The sequence below is a fragment of the Onthophagus taurus genome, chromosome 5 (genome assembly GCF_036711975.1).
Source record: "Onthophagus taurus isolate NC chromosome 5, IU_Otau_3.0, whole genome shotgun sequence".
Lineage (NCBI taxonomy): Eukaryota > Metazoa > Arthropoda > Insecta > Coleoptera > Scarabaeidae > Onthophagus > Onthophagus taurus.
In genome coordinates, this window is record NC_091970.1 from 1,333,366 (window position 1) to 1,358,090 (window position 24,725).

General features: G+C 30.4%; 1 protein-coding gene across 2 annotated transcripts in view; it reads right to left on the minus strand.

Annotated features, from left to right (window-relative positions):
- The window catches only part of LOC111413529 (probable serine/threonine-protein kinase DDB_G0282963), a 155,453-nt gene that overhangs the window by 65,978 nt on the left and 64,750 nt on the right, over positions 1 to 24,725 (minus strand). For both annotated transcript variants that reach the window (XM_071196088.1, XM_023044534.2), the window contains one exon: positions 2,110 to 4,332. In XM_071196088.1, the coding sequence (XP_071052189.1) occupies positions 2,110 to 4,322 (2,213 nt within the window). In that variant the 5' untranslated portion in view covers positions 4,323 to 4,332. The remainder of the gene's footprint in view (positions 1 to 2,109; positions 4,333 to 24,725) is intronic.

Here is a 24,725-nt window from a genome sequence, read left to right on the forward strand (position 1 = left end):
TTACCGAAATTTATTGAAATTTAAAATAATCGTATCTCAAAAATCAAATAAGATATCGCAATGAAATAAGAAGCGTTTTAAGGCAAATTTAATCATGATTTAAGGTGCGATAAATAATTTCTTCGATTCTATAAACTTGGTTTTTATGATGTTTTAAATCCATGGCCACAAGTTTAAATTTTAAATTCTTTGTATTTAGATACGTTTAAATTTAAAAAATCGTATCTCAAAAACAAATTGAGATATCGTAATGAATTAAGAAGCATTTTGAAGCAAATTTAATCAAGATTTAATGTGCAATAAATAATTTCTTCCATTCCATACATCTCGTTGTTATGATTTTTTTAATTAAACTTTGCAAGTTCTTTTTTATTGAAATTTTAAATAATCGTATCTCAAAAACCAAATAAGATATCGCAATGAAATAAGAAGCGTTTTAAGGCAAATTTAATCAAGATTTAAGGTGCAATAAATAATTTCTTCGATACTATAAACTTGGTTTTTATGATGTTTTAAATCCATGGCCACAAGTTTAAATTTTAAATTCTTTGTATTTAGATACGTTTAAATTTAAAAAATCGTATCTCAAAAACAAATTGAGATATCGTAATGAATTAAGAAGCATTTTGAAGCAAATTTAATCAAGATTTAATGTGCAATAAATAATTTCTTCCATTCCATACATCTCGTTGTTATGATTTTTTTAATTAAACTTTGCAAGTTCTTTTTTATTGAAATTTTAAATAATCGTATCTCAAAAACCAAATAAGATATCGCAATGAAATAAGAAGCGTTTTAAGGCAAATTTAATCAAGATTTAAGGTGCAATAAATAATTTCTTCGATACTATAAACTTGGTTTTTATGATGTTTTAAATCCATGGCTGTAAGTTTAAATTTTAAATTCTTTGTATTTAGATACTTTTAAATTTAAAAAATCGTATCTCAAAAACTAATTGAGATATCGTAATGAAATAAGAAGCATTTTGAAGCAAATTTAATCAAGATTTAATGTGCAATAAATAATTTCTTCCATTCCATACATTTCGTTGTTATGATTTTTTTAATTAAACTTTGCAAGTTCTTTTTTATTGAAATTTTAAATAATCGTATCTCAAAAACCAAATAAGATATCGCAATGAAATAAGAAGCGTTTTAAGGCAAATTTAATCAAGATTTAAGGTGCAATAAATAATATCTTCGATTCTATAAACTTGGTTTTTATGATGTTTTAAATCTATGGCCACAAGTTTAAATTTTAAATTCTTTATATTTAGATACGTTTAAATTTAAAAAATCGTATCTCAAAAACTAATTGAGATATCGTAATGAATTAAGAAGCATTTTGAAGCAAATTTAATCAAGATTTAATGTGCAATAAATAATTTCTTCCATTCCATACATTTCGTTGTTATCATTTTTTTAATTAAACTTTGCAAGTTCTTTTTTATTGAAATTTTAAATAATCGTATCTCAAAAACCAAATAATATATCGCAATGAAATAAGAAGTATTTTAAGGCAAATTTAATCAAGATTTAAGGTGCAATAAATAATATCTTCGATTCTATAAACTTGGTTTTTATGATGTTTTAAATCTATGGCCACAAGTTTAAATTTTAAATTCTTTGTATTTAGAGACATTTAAATTTAAAAAATCGTATCTCAAAAACTAATTGAGATATCGTAATGAAATAAGAAGGATCTTAAAGCAAATTTAATCTAGTTTCAACTCACCAAAGACAATTATTTTCATTGATATCATCTTTTTAATCCAACTCTATTTTAGGATGTAAGTAACAATAACAAGAATGGCGCGATTATCGTTTTGCTATTAGATGTAGTTTTGATATTAAACCGGAAACAGTTTCATTAGATTCGCTCAATTTATTTCACGGTGCATTGCCGTTTCCTCGTTAATTTTTCCACGTGAAAGTGGGCGTGCTAGCAAAAAGAGAAACTTTTAACGCCATTATTATACAAGCGGCCATATGTGTATATTTGTGCGTTTCGCTATTGTGTTATTATATTAAAGCTTTTATTACCCACCCAGCGAGGAAGAGAATCTTACGCAACTTCCTAATTAGCGAGATTATTACAACAAATTCTTACCTTCTAAATCCAGTTCCTTGAAATGGAAACCTAAATCCGCTGGGTGCAGCTACTTGAACTGGCATAGGACCGGGTTGAACGAGAGGCACTTGCCCGGCAACAACGGGGCCAGGAAAAGTGACCAAGGGGCTACCCACGATTGGATTTGGTACCATCGTTTGCACCAAAGGAGCACTCACTAAACCGGCACCATTAACCATAGGGGGAGGTCCACCACCAAGCACTGAATTATTATAAGACGGCGGCATATGCGAGTTTAATAAATCGGGGAGGCGATGATCATTTTGTTGAATTTGATGCATCAACAAATTCCCATTTCCATTATTTGAATTAATCGAATTATTCGTCCTCCTATGATGTCGCCTCTCCCTTCGTTCCCTTCTTCGTTGCTCCCTACTCGTTTGATTATTAGACGTCGTTGAGGTCGAAGTCGTCGTTGTTTGCGTTTGAACGTCCGGTTGTAATCCCAAAGTATCATCAGTTTGGGCTTCCGTCGACGTGAAAGTTCTCGTCACTTCCGTTGGCCGATTAATAATTTGAATCTGATGATTATTATTATTACTTTGGATCGGATTCGATTGAATCAAATTGGTCGAATTCGAATTTGACGTATTCGGAGCACCGTGAATGGTCACTTCGGTTGTGTTAGTGCTAAAAACGTTTTGATTCGTTTGAACTTGAATCGGAACTGAAGAGGTGATGTTGTAAGTGTTTCCACTTGGAAAGTGTTGCGTGATTATGCTACTTCCGAAAGTTGTTACAGCACATTGTTGGAGGTTTTGTTGATTTTGTGCCAAATTCGAATAACTCGTTGATCCTAATGGCATGGCTTGAACGATGTTGACGTTTGAGACGCAATCGTTGGATGTAACACATTGTATTTGAGGAACGGTGGATACCACATTTGCTGGGACCGCCCGGTAATAATTAACATTAACATTGCTGACGTTAATAGGAGGAAATCTGCGTTGTTCATCACTCGAATTGTTATTATCCAACTTTTTCGGCACCGACAAGCTCCTAATATGACTAATAGGAACTGTTTGTTGTTGATTAGTTTCAATTTGAGAGTGGTGCCTTTGATGGTGATGATTATGGTGGTGGTTAAGATGGTGGTGATTATTTAAATTAACTATATTGGCCGAATTAACGTTCGCGTTGTATTTAAACTGCCCCGTTGTTAACGAGTTAGTGTTCCTCACGTTTGATCTGTTACTGGGTAATCCGACGATATTCACTTGGCTTAAATTCCTCAAAGCGATGGTGGCGTTTTCGCCATTTTGTTGGATCACCTTTTCGGTGGTTGCCGATAAATTTTCGGTCATTTCACTAAAAATACCATCACGAACGCGCAACGCAGCGGATCCTTCGTTCGCGCAACTCGCACTAAAACTGTTGTTGGGAGCCGTACTCAACCTACTTCTGGAGAGAGGCAAACCATCACGTGACCGACGTTGAGGGTCCCCCTCTTCTTCTTCGTCCGTGCGTTGCTGCTGTAGCTGCTGGTGCTTTTGCCGTTGTTGTCGTTGCTGCCGGTGCAGGTTATTCACTGCTTCTTCACCATTGTTCGTATCTTCAAGGTCGCTGCAATCGATGGAAGAATCCTCTATTTCTTCTTCGTCTTCGTTTTGATTTTCATCATCAGTACTTTCAACATTTTGATATTCGTACGGCTGCCATAACAGCGAACTTAAAGCTTCGTTTAAGTCTTTATGAAAAGAATTCCTTATTTTCTTACCCGAATTAGAATTGTTATAAACAGGATCAGAAATACACTTTCTTAAGCGATAACTTAAATTAGTTGATGTTGTTTCAGTCGAGGCATCAACATTATTATTCCTCAAAACATCATCATCATCATCACTCTCAATATAATAAATCGTCAGCGATGATAAATCACTAAAACTAGTCTGATTCGACTTACTATCTTTAATTATCTTATTCTTATCATTAAACCCAGCTAAATTCGCTTCATAACTGCCAAAAGCTTCGTCGGTTAAATTAGTGCTATAACTATCATCGTTATCAATAGATGACTTTAAATTATAACTAGAAAAGCTTGAGTCTTCAGTTTTAACGGCCAATTTTGAATTTAGATCATCACAGTTTAATTTTGGCGTTAATTTAGGACTAGATGTGGAAGAGAAGTAGTTTTGAATGTCGGGTGGGATGTCTTCGTCTTTATTTGGAAATGTGGCCATCGTTTCTGGCATTATGTCACACCTGGAAATAAAAAAGTTGTTTTAGAAAAGATGTCTGCGAGGAAAAACCCGAAGGAAAACGTAGGGTCGGGATCTTTTATTAAATTATTGAACGGGGAAGGAGAAATCTTAGATCTGTTCCTCCCAAGAGGACACGGCGCGTTTACGATTCTTCTAGTCACGAATTCTCTTTGTGTTTATTTTATGGATAGTATCCACACACAGTTCGGAAAAATAAATAAAAAAGTAACAAAATCTATCTCGAAAAAAAAAAACCCAACAATTATTATACATCATTTTAAAAAGAAAGCTTTAAGCTTTAATTTAAAATAAGTCTCATTCCTTAATTTCAATAAACACGGCTTCCAGGAATTTTTAAATTAGCATTATTTTTGACACTTTTAGGTTATACGAAAATGTAAGTTTTGTTTCAACATTTCTTTTCTCAATATTTTTCCAATCCAACCCAATAATTATTATACATCATTTTAAAGAGAAAGCTTTGAGCTTTAATTTAAAATAAGTTTTATTCCTTAATTTCAATAAATACGGCTTCCAGGAATTTTTAAATTAGCATCTTTTTTGACACTTTTAGGTTTTACGAAAATGTAAATTTTATTTCAACATTTTTTTTCTCAATATTTTTCCAATCCAACCCAACAATTATTATACATCATTTTGAAAAGAAAGCTTTGAGCTTTAATTTAGAATAAGTCTCATTCCTTAATTTCAATAAACACGGCTTCCAGGAATTTTTAAATTAGCATCTTTTTTGACACTTTTAGGTTATACGAGAATGTAAGTTCTGTTTCAACATTTTTTTTCTCAATATTTTTCCAATCAAACCCAACCATTATTATACATCATTTTGAAAAGAAAGCTTTGAGCTTTAATTTAGAATAAGTCTCATTACTTAATTTCAATAAATACGGCTTCCAGGAATTTTTAAATTAGCATCTTTTTTGACACTTTTAGGTTATACAAGAATGTAAGTTCTGTTTCAACATTTTTTTTCTCAATATTTTTCCAATACAACTCAACAATTATTATACATCATTTTAAAAAGAAAGCTTTGAGCTTTAATTTAGAATATGTCTCATTCCTTAATTTCAATAAACACGGCTTCCAGGAATTTTTAAATTAGCATCTTTTTTGACACTTTTAGGTTATACGAGAATGTAAGTTTTGTTTCAACATTTTTTTTCTCAATATTTTTTCAATCTAACCCAACAATTATTATACATCATTTTAAAGAGAAAGCTTTGAGCTTTAATTTAGAATAAGTCTCATTCCTTAATTTCAATAAATACGGCTTCCAGGAATTTTTAAATTAGCATCTTTTTTGACACTTTTAGGTTATACGAGAATGTAAGTTTTGTTTCAACATTTTTTTTCTCAATATTTTTCCAATCCAACCCAACAATTATTATACATCATTTTAAAGAGAAAGCTTTGGGCTTTAATTTAGAATAAGTCTCATTCCTTAATTTCAATAAATACGGCTTCCATGAATTTTTAAAATAGCATCCTTTTTGACACTTTTAGGTTATACGAAAATGTAAGTTTTATTTCAACATTTTTTTTCTCAAAATTTTTCCAATCCAACCCAACAATTATTATACATCATTTTAAAGAGAAAGCTTTAAGCTTTAATTTAGAATATGTCTCATTCCTTAATTTCAATAAACACGGCTTCCAGGAATTTTTAAAATAGCATCTTTTTTGACACTTTTAGGTTATACGAGAATGTAAGTTTTCTTTCAACATTTTTTTTCTCAATATTTTTCCAATCTAACCCAACAATTACTATACATCATTTTAAAAAGAAAGCTTTGAGCTTTAATTTAGAATAAGTCTCATTCCTTAATTTCAATAAACACTGCTTCCAGGAATTTTTAAATTAGCATCTTTTTTGACACTTTTAGGTTATACGAAAATGTAAGTTTTGTGTCAACATCTTTTTTCTTAATATTTTTCCAATCCAACCCAACAATTATTATACATCATTTTGAAAAGAAAGCTTTGAGCTTTAATTTAGAATAAGTCTCATTCCTTAATTTCAATAAACACCGCTTCCAGGAATTTTTAAATTAGCATCTTTTTTGACACTTTTAGGTTATACGAAAATGTAAGTTTTGTTTCAACATTTTTTTTCTCAATATTTTTCCAATCCAACCCAACAATTATTATACATCATTTTAAAGAGAACGCTTTGAGCTTTAATTTAGAATAAGTCTCATTCCTTAATTTCAATAAACACCGCTTCCAGGAATTTTTAAATTAGCATCTTTTTTGACACTTTTAGGTTATACGAAAATGCAAGTTTTCTTTCAACATTTTTTTTCTCAATATTTTTCCAATCCAACCCAACAATTATTATACATCATTTTGAAAAGAAAGCTTTGAGCTTTAATTTAGAATAAGTCTCATTCCTTAATTTCAATAAACACGGCTTCCAGGAATTTTTAAATTAGCATCTTTTTTGACACTTTTAGGTTATACGAAAATGTAAGTTTTCTTTCAACATTTTTTTTCTCAATATTTTTCCAATCCAACCCAACAATTATTATACATCATTTTAAAGAGAACGCTTTGAGCTTTAATTTAGAATAAGTCTCATTCCTTAATTTCAATAAACACCGCTTCCAGGAATTTTTAAATTAGCATCTTTTTTGACACTTTTAGGTTATACGAAAATGTAAGTTTTCTTTCAACATTTTTTTTCTCAATATTTTTCCAATCCAACCCAACAATTATTATACATCATTTTGAAAAGAAAGCTTTGAGCTTTAATTTAGAATAAGTCTCATTCCTTAATTTCAATAAACACGGCTTCCAGGAATTTTTAAATTAGCATCTTTTTTGACACTTTTAGGTTATACGAGAATGTAAGTTTTCTTTCAACATTTTTTTTCTCAATATTTTTCCAATCCAACCCAACAATTATTATACATCATTTTAAAGAGAAAGCTTTAGGCTTTATTTTAGAATAAGTCTCATTCCTTAATTTCAATAAACACGGCTTCCAGGAATTTTTAAATTAGCATCATTTTTGACACTTTTAGGTTATACGAGAATGTAAGTTTTCTTTCAACATTTTTTTTCTCAATATTTTTCCAATCCAACCCAACAATTATTATACATCATTTTAAAGAGAAATCTTTGAGCTTTAATTTAGAATATGTCTCATTCCTTAATTTCAATAAACACGGCTTTCAGGAATTTTTAAATTAGCATCTTTTTTGACACTTTTAGGTTATACGAAAATGTAAGTTTTGTTTCAACATTTTTTTTCTCAATATTTTTCCAATCCAACCCAGCAATTATTATACATCATTTTAAAAAGAAAGCTTTGAGCTTTAATTTAGAATATGTCTCATTCCTTAATTTCAATAAACACGGCTTCCAGGAATTTTTAAAATAGCATCTTTTTTGACAACGAAAATGTAAGTTTTGTGTCAATATTTTTCCAATCCAACCCAACAATTATTATACATCATTTTTTGCAACAATTTTCCAATCATTCTAAACATCTACAACTAATAATTAAACAATTTTCAATCATTTGGACCACTTTTCTGTGATAACCAACCAGGTTTGAATCATTTTGAACAATTTTGCAATTCTGTAATAATTTTTGCAACAATTTTCCAAACATTTTTAACATCTAGAACTACAAATTAAACAGTTTTCAATCATTTAGACCACTTTTCTGTGATAACCAACCAGGTTTGAATCATTTTGAACAATTTTGCAATACTGTACTAATTTTTGCAACAATTTGCCAAACATTCTAAACATCTAGAACTAATAATTAAACAGTTTTCAATCATTTAGACAACTTTTCTGTGGTAACCAACCACATTTTCATCATTTTGAACAGTTTTGCAATTCTGTAACAATTTTCCAAAGATTTTTGACAACTTGGATTACTAATGAAACAATTTTCAATCATTTAGACAAGTTATTAAAGATCACCATGATTTTGAACAACATAAAATTGCTCGATTTTTTTGTTTTACAAATCCATAAATCACTTTAAATAACTTTTAATAATTAAAGACCATTTTGATTGATACAATTACACGTTTACTGAATTTTCCATTATAATAATCAATAAACCCAAAGGGCATATTTAATTTGCGAAATAAAATATTCAAAACGTACTGAAATTGCGCATTAAATTATTTACAATTCTTTGTGATTTCAATTTATTTTTAGTTAACATAATGTAGTTGTTCAGAATCTTTGGAAAATTGTTGCAAAAATTATTACAGAATTCCAAAATTGTTCAAAATGATTCGAACCTGGTTGGAGTTGAAGGAAAAGTGGTCTAAATGATTAAAAACATTCAATTATTAGTTCTAAATGTTTAGAATGATTAGAAAATTGTTGCAAAATTATTCAAAATGATTCGAACCTGGTGGGTGTTGAGGGAAAAGTGGTCTAAATGATTGAAAACTGTTTAATTATTAGTTCTAGATGCTTAGAATGATTAGAAAATTGTTGCAAAAATTATTACAGAATTGCAAAATTGTTCAAAATGATTCAAATGAAGACTAAGGACACAGTATTTCCAATCCAACATATTGCGGAAATGATAATTCAGCAAAATAGAAGAGTCTGTTTGGGAAATACTACAAAGAAGAGGAATTGGTGGGAAAACATTAAGAATCATACAGTTGATATATGGAAATTTAAGATCAAGAGAATTCGTCCAAAGATGGAGGATTAACTCCAACTTTGTTTATAATATTTATAGATCAACTAAAAGAGGAAGGAACACCAGGACAGATTTGTGGACAAGTCAGTATTGCACATCATCGTCAAAAGAAAAGAATAGAAACGCAAAATAGGTGGAACATTGTCTAAATGATTGAAAATTGATTTAGAGCTCTTCCATGTTGTTCAAAATAGTTTCAAACTTGTCCAAAAGCATGAGACCTGCTTTATAGTTAATTCAAAATAAGTTTATAACATTGCAAAGCTGTTCAAAATGTTTATAAAGTGTATTCAAGCTATTCATAGTCATTGCAGAATGGTTGCAAACCTGTTACAGCTTTGCAGAAGTGTTCAAAATAATCACGAATTGACTGATAATCATTGAAAAATTGTTTATATCGTTAAAAGCCTAATTTAAGTTGATCAAAATTTTTGTATAACATAAGCAAAACACATTGGTGTCATATTAGAGCAACAAGTTTATTGAAAACTAGTTGATGATTGCCTAAAATTTGTCTAAAAGATTAAAACTGGTTCATAACTATTAAATATACAGGGTGTCTCACGTAACTGGTTCGTTAGAACTTTTTCATGGTATCGGAGTATCTTATACAGGGTGGTCAAAAACATTCCTACATTCCTGCGGTTTCCCAGCTTCCTTATCCGCTTGATTCTTATGCTTTATTGTTTTCTCGAGATTGATAAATTCCTTTAATAGATGTCATTTTAGATTACTCGATAAAGTTAATTCTTATTTAATCACTTAGGTGAAAGCGATATTTGTCTTTAAATGTTTATTGGTGTTATAATTATTAATTTTATTTATTGTTAATCGGTTTTGGATGCAATAAAAGCAAGCTCTCTTTGAAGTAAGAAGTACATTTCCAATTTGAAGCTGAAAAATCGAAGATAAATAAAAATAATAATCGGTTTAAATTTATGTGTTGTTTAGTTTTAGAGAAGGAGTTTCGAAAGTGTGTCATGAACTCCCGCATTTTTATTTTTCCTTCTACCGCCGTTGCTCGACCACTTTCCCTCCCATCGAAATTGAGGTTTGCACCGGAGTGGTCAGTGACATTAATTTTTTTAATGAAAACACCACTTTCCCGTTATCTTAGGTCTCAACCGCAGGCGTGAAATATAATAACTCAACCACAGAAAACAAAGCGAAAAGAATTTCGTTTCAAAACTACCAGAATAACTAATTTCTGAGGCCACTTTTATATTAATAAAATAAAAAATGGAGAAAGTAAAGACGAAGAAATATGAGAAACGTCGATTTTTTTTCCATCTCTTTTGAAAGTAAGCGGTCATCGATCACTTTCGGGGGCGTACACATAAAGCGATACGGTTTCCCCCTCAAAATGGGTCATTTGATACGGAAGCTCCGGTGTCTTTGTCTAATGACGATAAAGCAATTTATTACGGTCCTAAAACACGCTACTTTTTGCTTTTTTAATGTTATAAACAAAGAAAAAAATAGATATTGAGAAAAATGCGAAAATTTGTAGAATTTTGTTATTTTGAAAGCAGTTAATGATACCACTTAGATATCGGAGCATGTTACAAAAAAACTTTTAGAACAAAAGTTGTAGCAAATTTTATACTTAGCAATATTGCTCTCTTGTACTTTTGCTCTTAGAATCATAGATATTGAGAAAAATGCGAAATTATGAAAATTTGTTGAATTTTGTTATTTTCAAAGCAGTTAATGATACCACTTAGATATCGGAGCATGTTACAAAAAAACTTTTAGAACAAAAGTTGTAGCAAATTTTATACTTAGCAATATTGCTCTCTTGTACTTTTGCTCTCAGAAGCATAGATATTGAGAAATATGCGAAATTATGAAAATTTCTTGAATTTTGTTATTTTCAAAGTAGTTCATGGTAACACTTGGAGATTGGAGCATGTTACAAAAAAACTTTTACAACATAAGTGGTAGCAAATTTTATTATTAACAATATTGCTCTCTTGCAGTTTTGCTCTCAGATGGCTAGATATTGAGAAACATACGAAAATATCAAAATTTTATGAATTTTGTCGTTTTCAAGGTAGTTCATGGTAACACTTGGATATCGGGGCATGTTACAAAAAAACTTTTAGAACAAAAGTTATTGCTAATTTTATACTTAGCAATATTGCTCTGTTGTACTTTTGCTCTCAGAAGCATAGATATTGAGAAAAATGCGAAATTATGAAAATTTGTTGAATTTTGTTATTTTCAAAGCAGTTAATGATACCATTTAGATATCGGAGCATGTTACAAAAAAACTTTTAGAACAAAAGTTGTAGCAAATTTTATACTTAGCAATATTGCTCTCTTGTACTTTTGCTCTTAGAATCAAAGATATTGAGAAAAATGCGAAATTATGAAAATTTGTTGAATTTTGTTATTTTCAAAGCAGTTAATAATACCACTTAGATATCGGAGCATGTTACAAAAAAACTTTTAGAACAAAAGTTGTAGCAAATTTTATACTTAGTAATATTGCTCTCTTGTACTTTTGCTCTCAGAAGCATAGATATTGAGAAAAATGCGAAATTATGAAAATTTCTTGAATTTTGTTATTTTCAAAGTAGTTCATGGTAACACTTGGAGATTGGAGCATGTTACAAAAAAACTTTTACAACATAAGTTGTAGCAAATTGTATTATTAACAATATTGCTCTCTTACACTTTTGCTCTCAGATGGCTAGATATTGAGAAACATACGAAAATATCAAAATTTTATGAATTTTGTCGTTTTCAAGGTAGTTCATGGTAACACTTGGATATCGGGGCATGTTACAAAAAAACTTTTAGAACAAAAGTTATTGCAAATTTTATACTTAGCAATATTGCTCTCTTATACTTTTGCTCTCAGAAGCATAGGTATTGAGAAAAATGCGAAATTATGAAAATTTCTTGAATTTTGTTATTTTCAAAGTAGTTCATGGTAACACTTGGAGATTGGAGCATGTTACAAAAAAACTTTTACAACATAAGTTGTAGCAAATTTTATTATTAACAATATTGCTCTCTTGCACTTTTGCTCTCAGATGGCTAGATATTGAGAAACATACGAAAATATCAAAATTTTATGAATTTTGTCGTTTTCAAGGTAGTTCATGGTAACACTTGGATATCGGGGCATGTTACAAAAAAACTTTTAGAACAAAAGTTATTGCAAATTTTATACTTAGCAATATTGCTCTCTTGTACTTTTGCTCTCAGAAGCATAGGTATTGAGAAAAATGCGAAATTATGAAAATTTCTTGAATTTTGTTATTTTCAAAGTAGTTCATGGTAACACTTGGAGATTGGAGCATGTTACAAAAAAACTTTTAGAACATAAGTTGTAGCAAATTTTATTATTAACAATATTGCTCTCTTGCACTTTTGCTCTTAGATGGCTAGATATTGAGAAACATACGAAAATATCAAAATTTTATGAATTTTGTCGTTTTCAAGGTAGTTCATGGTAACACTTGGATATCGGGGCATGTTACAAAAAAACTTTTACAACAAAAGTTATTGCAAATTTTATACTTAGCAATATTGCTCTCTTGTACTTTTGCTCTCAGAAGCATAGATATTGAGAAAAATGCGAAATTATGAAAATTTCTTGAATTTTCTTATTTTCCAAGTAGTTCATGGTAACACTTGGAGATTGGAGCATGTTACAAAAAAGCTTTTACAACATAAGTTGTAGCAAATTTTATTATTAACAATATTGCTCTCTTGCACTTTTGTTCTCAGATGGCTAGATATTGAGAAACATACGAAAATATCAAAATTGTATGAATTTTGTCGTTTTCAAGGTAGTTCATGGTAACACTTGGATATCGGGGCATGTTACAAAAAAACTTTTAGAACAAAAGTTATTGCAAATTTTATACTTAGCAATATTGCTCTCTTGTACTTTTGCTCTCAGAAGCATAGATATTGAGAAAAATGCGAAATTATGAAAATTGTTAGGAAAAACATGTTACAAAAAAGCAGTCATCGATCACTTTCGGGGGCGTACACATAAAGCGATACGGTTTCCCCCTCAAAATGGGTCATTTGATACGGAAGCTCCGGTGTCTTTGTCTAATGACGATAAAGCAATTTATTACGGTCATAAAACACGCTAATTTTTGCTTTTTTAATGTTATAAACAAAGAAAAAAATTGAGTACCAAAAAAAGAGTATCAATGAGTTAGATATCTTTTTTGGAGCGGCGCCAAATGGCTACTTTATGTTAAAAATAACCCAACACTACGACTAGACTCTTCCCTCAACATTCTCTCACAACAATTTGGGAACGGAAATAAATAGGGTGATAAAAATAGAAGGATTTTAAAGGGAATCATATTGATTAACCAAGTATTTCTGGTTGAGTTGTTTGAAAACTTAACCAACCAACCAAACCATTGCGTCTGAAATAAATCGTCAAACTATGTTCGAAACTTGCGAGGAAACTCGCAGGTTTTACGGTTTTCACACACGACCTAGTTGACTAATTACATTACGAGCACACGGAAAAGTTCGCCGTTTGGCGACGGATCGTTCCTTTCGACGTCAAAAATTGAAAATGTTTAACTTTCGAATTGAGAAAAAAGAATTCAATCGAATTCGCAAACTGCCTCCGGCGTTCTGCGCTAAAGGCTAAATAATTCGTTTTTACACTCGACCTGCCGGATAAATTAAATTCCTCCCAGCGATAGAATAAATTAGCACCCAGAGAAGGAGTTACTTGAAATCGATTCAAAGCTCCGTCTACGTTTTCTTAATCCGCTTTCGATGAAATTAAAACGACCAGATGGTCTCTTTAACTTTTACAATTCAAACTAGAAATTAATTTTATAATTATAATTAAAATTACAATTTAGAAATATTTTTCGAGTCAAGTAGAGTGTGCTATATTGGTTGCCTAATAATAAATGATTAATAAATTTTAAATTTATTTTGTGTGATTTTAGGCTACCAACATTACGTTATAATGCAATAAGAATGTATTATAGTAATAAAATTCCAATACACTTAATTGTTTTTATAGTTGTCAAATTATTGCAAAGTTGATGACAGTTGGCAACATTTTAGGGAATTTTGTTATGTCATCACTTTGACGTTTAAACTTTCGTTATTCAAGATGACAAAAATAGTGCTTTATTAAATTGTACAACATTAATAGGGAAATAACATGTTGAAAAGTTGATTGAAAAAGAAAGATATTGAGAAAAATGCGAAATTATGAAAATTTGTTGAATTTTGTTATTTTCAAAGCAGTTAATGATACCACTTAGATATCGGAGCATGTTACAAAAAAACTTTTAGAACAAAAGTTGTAGCAAATTTTATACTTAGCAATATTGCTCTCTTGGACTTTTGCTCTCAGAAGCATAGATATTGAGAAAAATGCGAAATTATGAAAATTTGTTGAATTTTGTTATTTTGAAAGCAGTTAATCATACCACTTAGATATCGGAGCATGTTACAAAAAAACTTTTAGAACAAAAGTTGTAGCAAATTTTATACTTAGCAATATTGCTCTCTTGGACTTTTGCTCTCAGAAGCATAGATATTGAGAAAAATGCGAAATTATGAAAATTTGTTGAATTTCGTTGTTTTCAAAGCAGTTAATGATAACGTTTGGATATCCAAGTATGTTACAAAAAAACTTTTAAAACAAAAGATGTAGCAAATTTTATACTTAGCAATATTGCTCTCTTATACTTTTGCTCTCAGAAGCATAGATATTGAGAAAAATACGAAATTATGAAAATTTGTTGAATTTTGTTATTTTCAAAGCAGTTAATGATACCACTTAGGTATCGGAGCATGTTACAAAAAAACTTTTACAACAAAAGTTGTAGCAAATTTTATACTTAGCAATATTGCTTTCTTATACTTTTGCTCTTAGATGCATAGATATTGAGAAAAATGCGAAATTATGAAAATTTGTTGAATTTTGTTATTTTCAAAGCAGTTAATGATACCACTTACAATTAGATATCGGAGCATGTTACAAAAAAACTTTTAGAACAAAAGTTGTATTAAATTTTATACTTAGCAATATTGCTCTCTTGCACTTTTGCTCTCAGAAGCATAGATATTGAGAAAAATGCGAAATTATGAAAATTTTTTGCATTTTGTTATTTTCAAAGTAGTTCATGGTAACACTTGGATATCGGAGCATGTTACAAAAAAACTTTTTGAACAAAAGTTGTAGCAAATGTTATACTTAGCAATATTGCTCTCTTATACTTTTGCTCTCAGATGCATAGATATTGAGAAAAATGTGAAATTATGAAAATTTGTTGAATTTTGTTATTTTGAAAGCAGTTAATCATACCACTTAGATATCGGAGCATATTACAAAAAAACTTTTGGAACAAAAGTTGTAGCAAATTTTATACTTAGCAATATTGCTTTCTTATACTTTTGCTCTTAGATGCATAGATATTGAGAAAAATGCGAAATTATGAAAATTTGAAGAATTTTGTTATTTTGAAAGCAGTTAATGATACCACTTAGATATCGGAGCATGTTACAAAAAAACTTTTACAACAAAAGTTGTAGCAAATTTTATGCTTAGCAATATTGCTCTCTTGTACTTTTGCTCTTAGAAGTATAGATATTGAGAAAAATGCGAAATTATGAAAATTTGATGAATTTCGTTGTTTTGAAAGTAGTTCATGGTAACACTTGGATATCGGAGCTTGCTACAAAAAAACGTTTAGAACAGAAATTGTAGCAAATTTAATTATTAATAATATTACTGTCTTGTTCTTTTGATCTCAGATGGATACATATTGAGAAAAATACGAAATTATCAAGTTTTGACGAATTTTGTTGTTTTCAAAATAGTTCATGGTAACACTCGGATATCGGAGCTTGCTATAAAAAAACTTTTAAAACAAAAGTTGTAGTAAATTTTATTACTAACAATATTGCTCTCTTGCATTTTTGCTCTCAGATGGATAGATATTGAAAAAAATACGAAAATATGAAAATTTGATAAATTCCGTTGTTTTCAAAGTAGTCCATGGTACCACTTGGATATCTGAGCTTGCTACAACAAAATTTTTAGAACAAAAGTAGTAGCAAATTTTATTGCTAACAATATTGCTCTCTTGTACTTTTGCTCTCAGAAGCATAGATATTGAGAAAAATGCGAAATTATGAAAATTTGTTGAATTTTATTATTTTCAAAGCAGTTAATGATACCACTTAGATATCGGAGCATGTTATAAAAAAACTTTTAGAAGGAAAGTTGTAGCAAATTTTATACTTAGCAATATTGCTCTTTTGGACTTTTGCTCTCAGAAGCATAGATATTGAGAAAAATACGAAATTATGAAAATTTGATGATTTTCGTTGTTTTCAAAGCAGTTAATGATACCACTTAGATATCGGAGCATGTTACAAAAAAACTTTTAGAACAAAAGTTGTAGCAAATTTTATTCTTAACAATATTGCTTCCTTACATTTTTTCTCTTAGATGCGTCTATTTTGAGAAAATTTTAAAATATGAAAATTTGATAAATTTCCTTGTTTTACTATTAGCTAATGGTAACATTTGAGAATCGAAGCATGTTACAAAAAAACTTTTAGAACAAAATTTGTAGCAAATTTTATTCTTAACAATATTGCTCCCTTACATTTTTGCTCTTAGATGCGTCAATTTTGAGAAAATTTGAAAATATGAAAATTTGATGAATTTCCTTGTTTTACTATCAGCTAATGGTAACATTTGAGAATCGAAACATGTTACAAAAAAACTTTTAGAACAAAATATGTAGCAAATTTTATTCTTAACAATATTACTCCATACATTTTTATTTTTAGATACGTCAATTTTGAGAAAAACATGAAAATATGAAAATTTAATGAATTTCCTTGTTTTACTATTAGCTAATGGTAACATTTGAGAATCGAAGCACGTTATAAAAAAACTTTTAGAACAAAATTTGTAGCAAATTTTATTCTTAACAATATTGCTCTCTTATATTTTTGCTCTTAGATGCGTCAATTTTGAGAAAAATATGAAAATATGAAAATTTGATGAATTTCCTTGTTTTACTATTAGCTAATGGCAACATTTGAGAATCGAAGCATGTCACAAAAAACCTTTTAGAACAAAAGTTGTAGCAAATTTAATTCTTAACAATATTGCTCCTTTACATTTTTGCTCTTAGATGCGTGTATTTTGAGAAAAATATGAAAATATGAAAATTTGATGAATTTCCTTGTTTTAGTATTAGCTAATGGTAACATTTGAGAATCGAAGCATGTTACAAAAAAAAACTTTTAGACAAAAGTTGTAGCAAATTTGATACTTAGCAATATTGCTCTCTTCTACTTTTGCTCTCAGAAGCATAGATATTGAGAAAAATGCGAAATTATAAAAATTTGTTGAATTTTGTTATTTTCAAAGCAGTTAATGATACCACTTAGATATCGGAGCATGTTACAAAAAAACTTTTAGAACAAAAGTTGTAGCAAATTTTATATTTAGCAATATTGCTCTCTTGTACTTTTGCTCTCGGAAGCATAGATATTGAGAAAAATGTGAAATTATGAATATTTGTTGAATTTTGTTGTTTTCAAAGCAGTTAATGATAACACTTAGATATCGGAGTATGTTACAAAAAAACTTTTAGAACAAAAGTAGTAGTAAATGTTATACTTAGCAATATTGCTCTCTTGTACTTTTGCTCTCAGAAGCATAGATATTGAGAAAAATGCGAAATTATGAAAATTTGTTGAATTTTGTTATTTTCAAAGCAGTTAATGATACCACTTAGATATCGGAGCATGTTACAAAAAAACTTTTAGAACAAAAGTTGTAGCAAATTTTATACTTAGCAATATTGCTCTCTTGTACTCTTGCTGTCAGAAGCATAGATATTGAGAAAAATGCGAAATTATGAAAACTTGTTGGATTTTGTTATTTTGAAAGCAGTTAATGATATCACTTAGATATCGGAGCATGTTACAAAAAAACTTTTACAACAAAAGTTGTAGCAAATTTCATACTTAGCAATATTGCTCTCTTGTACTTTTACTCTCAGATGCATAGATATTGAGAAAAATACGAAATTATGAAAATTTTATGAATTTCCTTGCTTTCAAAGCAGTTCATGGTAACACTTCGATATCGGAGCATGTTACAAAAAAACTTTTAAAACGAAACTTGTAGCAAATTTTATACTTAGCAATATTGCTCTCTTATACTTTTGCTCTCAGAAGTACAGATATTGAGAAAAATGCGAAATTATGAAAATTTGTTGAATTTCGTTATTTTCAAAGCAGTTAATGATAACACTTGGATATCGGGGTATGTTCCAAAAAATCTTTTAGAACAAAAGTTGTAGCAAATTTTATACTTAGCAATATTGCTCTCTTGTACTTTTGCTCTCAGAAGTATAGATATTGAGAAAAATACGAAATTATGAAAATTTGAAAAAAACTTTTGGAACATCTTCCGATCATCGAACATCAGGGATGATTTGATCTTTCTTAGACATTGTAGCTAATATTTTTCATCATAATCTGTAACATCTCTCAAGACTTTCCTGACTTCTCTCAATAATATCTTCTCTATCATCTGTCAATATTATCTTTGATTACATTTAATTATTCTTAAAATTTGTAACATCGCCTATGATAACTTTTAACATGGTTTTTACTTTTCCTTAGCAACTCTATGTCATCCTAAAAACAGTCCTCATCACTTCCCAACACCTTCCTAGTTATATCACCATCTTTTTCAAAATCAACATATGTTAGTTCTAGTGACACGGCAAGTGTAAAACTAGACTTAACACTATATCTAGAATTCTCTAAAGACGGCTAAACAAGATACTTTCTAATTCTAGGTTCTAATTGAAAGTCTTCTTTACGCTCTTTTCATTGTTAATATTGAAATTAACCGATAATAATGGTAACCAAAAGAATGTATTCGTAAAAAAAGGAAGCCCATAAAAAGATATAATAAGAAGTAAAGTACGTAAAGGGAACGCAAAAGATCGCAGGCCATTTCACTTTGACGGAATGACGCTTCGTCGCCGTGGGCGGAAAATTCACTTTTTCCCGAGAGGATTTCCCTCCATTCTAGAAAACCAAAGGGGACGAAAAGGAAAAAAGGACAAAAAGAGGATGGAACTCCGTGGCGCTTTAAGACCCGAAGAGGGTTGCTCTCTAGGAATGAGGCGTTACCGTAACTCGATCGTATCCACCGTAATCTGCAGCCCTGCAGGAACGAGAACATTAGGGTCTAAGTAGCAAGGAGAAGAAATTTTTTTTACAGATTTACTTTTTTTTTGGGGGTTTTGTTTTTGTCTCTCTATTAGTGGGAGGTTCTCTAAACGAGTTTTCTTAACGAGCCGAGATTTCCCCAGAAAAATAAAGTGTCCAGAAACGGATTACTTCGTTTATCTTAGGTTTGTTAGGATTTTCTTAAGCTTTCTCGAGATTTTAACTCAATTTGAACAAGAGTTATTCATCTTAAATTTTTTTTTCTATTCTTGTGAGGAAACTAGGTCTTCTCTATATTTTTCTCAACCTCTATTGTTCTATCTGAAAACTGGGACAATTGTCACCGAGCGCAAATGACGACGATAACGGTGGTTTTCGTCCCCCGCGGTGGTGGTGGTAGAAAATATTTTCTTCCCTCGTTTTCCCCGGTGCTTTTTCCGTTCTCTGTTGCAACGAGTTTGCGGAAAATTAAAACGGGATTGTTCTAAGACATCCTCTTCAAAAAACATTCAGGTCAAAACTTGTTATTTCCTCAACGACCATTTCGACTGTGTTTTCCCTTTCTCTATTCAAGCAAACGGGGGCGCGACTACTTGAAACGGTTTTGGTATGTTCCCATAATATATTGAGTGCACTCCACTTTGCACCCTTAGGTTGGTAAAACCATTAACACCTCCGGCGTACTACACTACCAGTAAAAGGAATCGATCGATTTTGACCTAATTAATCCTTCAGACACTCGAAACTTTTGGGTTAAGTTTATTTTTTATTTCACTCTATGAAATGAAATAAGCTAGTTCAAAGGAATAAAAGGGGGTAATCGATAAAAGATTTGCCTAAGGATTCGGAAAGAAAAAGAGGGACAGCGACGGAGAAAAAGGTAAGATGGAAATGGTGGCGCATAGACCAAGACCCCGAGTCGAGAAATTGAGCGATCATGTGCAAATATTCAAAATTGCCTCTGCGACAAACCGAAAGGAAACGTCTTTCTGTCGAGAACGACGGCGACGAGGACTCGTTTCTGCATCTTTGACGGCTCACAAATGATTCCGAAAGGAGAGTTGTATTTTTAGGACTACTGCACCGGTACGGATTAATCAGCTATCGATTTCTGTTAGAAAAATAAAGGTTACAATATTGTAGCTGTTAGCACAAATAATAAATAGAATGTGATATTGATAGAAAATACCATAAAAATTAGCTATTGACACATTTTTCGTTAAATTCTAGGTCTAGTGTTAGTTCTAGTTTTACACTAGCACTACAAAAAAAACTTTTAGAACGAAAGTTGTAGCAAATTTTATATTTCACAATATTGCTCTCTTATACTTTTGCCCTCAGATGCATAGATATTGAGAAAAATGCGAAATTATGAAAATTTGATGAATTTCGTTGCTTTCAAAGCAGTTCATGGTAACACTTCGATATCGGAGCATGTTACAAAAAAACTTTTAAAACGAAACTTGTAGCAAATTTTATACTTAGCAATATTGCTCTCTTCTACTTTTGCCCTCAGATGCATAAATATTGAGAAAAATACGAAATTATGAAAATTTGATGAATTTCGTTGCTTTCAAAGCAGTTCATGGTAACACTTCGATATCGGAGCATGTTACAAAAAAACTTTTAAAACGAAACTTGTAGCAAATTTTATACTTAACAATATTGCTCTCTTGCACTTTTGCTCTCAGATGCATAAATATTGAGAAAAATACGAAATTATGAAAATTTTATGAATTTCGTTGCTTTCAAAGCAGTTCATGGTAACACTTCGATATCGGAGCATGTTACAAAAAAACTTTTAAAACGAAACTTGTAGCAAATTTTATACTTAGCAATATTGCTCTCTTGCACTTTTGCTCTCAGATGCATAAATATTGAGAAAAATGCGAAAATATCAAAATTTTATGAATTTTATCGTTTTCAAAGTAGTTCATGGTAACACTTGGATATCGGAGCATGTTACAAAAAAACTTTTTGAACAAAAGTTGTAGCAAATTTTATACTTAGCAATATTGCTCTCTTGCACTTTTGCTCTCAGATGCATAGATATTGAGAAAAATGCGAAAATATCAACATTTTATGAATTTTATGGTTTTCAAAGCAGTTAATGATAACATTTGGATATCCAAGTATGTTACAAAAAAACTTTTAAAACAAAAGTTGTAGCAAATTTTATACTTAGCAATATTGCTCTCTTGTACTTTTGCCCTCAGATGCATAGATATTGAGAAAAATACAAAATTATGAAAATTTTATGAATTTCGTTGCTTTCAAAGCAGTTCATGGTAACACTTCGATATCGGAGCATGTTACAAAAAAACTTTTAAAACAAAAGTTGTAGCAAATTTTATACTTAGCAATATTGCTCTCTTGCACTTTTGCTCTCAGATGCATAGGTATTCAAAAAAATACGAAATTATGAAAATTTGATGATTTTCGTTGTTTTCAAAGCAGTTAATGATAACATTTGAATATCCGAATATGTTACAAAAAAACTTTTAAAACAAAAGTTGTAGCAAATTTTATACTTAGCAATATTGCTCTCTTGCACTTTTGCTCTCAGATGCATAGGTATTCAAAAAAATACGAAATTATGAAAATTTTATGAATTTTGTCGTTTTCAAAGTAGTTCATGGTAACACTTGGATATCGGAGCATGTTACAAAAAAACTTTTTGAACAAAAGTTGTAGCAAATTTTATACTTAGCAATATTACTCTCTTGCACTTTTGCTCTCAGATGCATAAATATTGAGAAAAATACGAAATTATGAAAATTTTATGAATTTTGTTGTTTTCAAAGCAGTTAATGATAACATTTGAATATCGGAGTATGTTACAAAAAAACTTTTAAAACAAAAGTTGTAGCAAATTTTATACTTAGCAATATTGCTCTATTGTACTTTTGCTCTCAGCTGCATAGATATTGAGAAAAATGCGAAAATATCAACATTTTATGAATTTTGTGGTTTTCAAAGCAGTTAATGATAACATTTGGATATCCAAGTATGTTACAAAAAAACTTTTAAAACAAAAGTTGTAGCAAATTTTATACTTAGCAATATTACTCTCTTGCACTTTTGCTCTCAGATGCATAAATATTGAGAAAAATACGAAATTATGAAAATTTTATGAATTTCGTTGTTTTCAAAGCAGTTAATGATAACATTTGAATATCGGAGTATGTTACAAAAAAACTTTTAAAACAAAAGTTGTAGCAAATTTTATACTTAGCAATATTGCTCTATTGTACTTTTGTTCTCAGATGCATAGATATTGAGAAAAATGCGAAAATATCAAAATTTTATGAATTTTATCGTTTTCAAAGTAGTTCATGGTAACACTTGGATATCGGAGCATGTTACAAAAAAACTTTTAAAACAAAAGTTGTAGCAAATTTTATACTTAGCAATATTGCTCTCTTATACTTTTGCTCTCAGATGCATAGATATTGAGAAAAATACGAAATTCTGAAAATTTGAAGAATTTCGTTATTTTCAAAGCAGTTAATGATACCACTTAGATATCGGAGCATGTTACAAAAAAACTTTTACAACGAAAGTTGTAGCAAATTTTATACTTAGCAATATTGCTCTCTAGTACTTTTGCTCTCAGAAGCATAGATATTGAGAAAAATGCGAAATTATGAAAATTTGTTGAATTTTGTTATTTTCAAAGCAGTTAATAATACCACTTAGATATCGGCGCATGTTATAAAAAAACTTTTGGAACAAAAGTTGTAGCAAATTTTATGCTTAGCAATATTGCTCTTTTGTACTTTTGTTCTCAGATGCATAGATATTGAGAAAAATACGAAATTATGAAAATTTGATGAATTTCGTTGCTTTCAAAGCAGTTCATGGTAACACTTCGATATCGGAGCATGTTACAAAAAAACTTTTAAAACGAAACTTGTAGCAAATTTTATACTTAGCAATATTGCTCTCTTGCACTTTTGCTCTCAGATGCATAGATATTGAGAAAAATACGAAATTAACATACAAAAGTTGTAGCAAATTGGAACATTGAAAAATGCATAATAAAGTAATATTTTTCAAAAACCATAATAATATTTCGTAGGTAAAATTAACGTTACCAAAACTGATCGGTAAAGCAGTCAATTGTTTTTGTTATTGAGCAGAGTAGCTTTTTTCAGGATACAAAACCTATTGAATTTATGAACGTGGGCACCATTTGGGAATACAGGAAACACAAAGCAAGTAAATAATAACGCTATTCATGGGGGACGGGGGCGAGTTTGAATTGGTCATCGATTTTTCCACACTGTTTTCGTTGTCGAATTGGGAATTTTACGCGATTACTGCCGTTATGCAATTCGCTTTTCCGGTCAAAAATAGAAGGGCATTTGTAAATAATGCATAAAACTCGCTTTTTGTTTCTGTCTAAAGCACACACTACACATTTATTTATTTAATCAACGTTTCAAATCACAATAATTTCCAACGTATTTTATACAACTTTATTTTTTTTCGATATTAGCCCTTTTAAAAGCTCGTCACCAACGATGACGTCAACAGATATTGCAGCTAAGCGAAATTCCCTCCTTATAAAGAGCTTTCGGATTTCTTTTTTTAACTACATTGTGTTAATTCATTATTGTAAGTATGCAACCAATATCACAGTATACGTATTGAAATACGCAAATTGCGTTATTGGTTGCATACTCGGGTACGATTATTAATTAATACACTGTAGATAACGATATAAACGATAATATAAAATGAAGATATCAAATGATATGAAATGTGGAGGTGATATCACGGTGGAAAAGTTAAGAAACGTTAAAAGATCGCATATTTCACCGGGGATTTGAGCCTGGGAGAAACCGTAAAAAGGTTATTGTTTCCAACTGGGGTTGGGTTGGGCGACGAAGACGACGACGACGTTAGGAATCATTTTCGGTACTTTACGGCTTTTGTTAGAACCCCGAAAACCGTCGGTTCCGATCATTTATACGATTCTTACGGACCTAAAACGACGACATTAACTTGCTGATGGTCGTACCCTTAAAACATTTACTTTTCAAGTTCACAAATCTTTAAAATTTGTGTAGCTAGAAGAAAATCGATGTGAAAGGCACCCCCCTCAGTAAAATGAGACATAACACGTGTCAACCACGTTTCTAACAACGCGAGTTTTCCAACTCCCCCTTTCCAAATCTAACACGAAACTTCTCCACCCTTAGATTCGTTTCGATAATCCGTCCCCCTACTTTTACACCCTGAGGGTAAAGATTTCGAACCCACCAAAAGTGATTACTGTACATTATTACGAAACATCGTCACAGTTACTTACTAAACAGGGGTGGTTGAAAATTCGTATTTCTTCGCATAAGATTTTGCCCCATCTCATCAAGTTTCACGACTACGAACTTCAATACCGAACTTCGTTAAAGTAAAGTATATGAAGTGTGACTGTGTTATTAGAGAAGTCATCCAAGTGG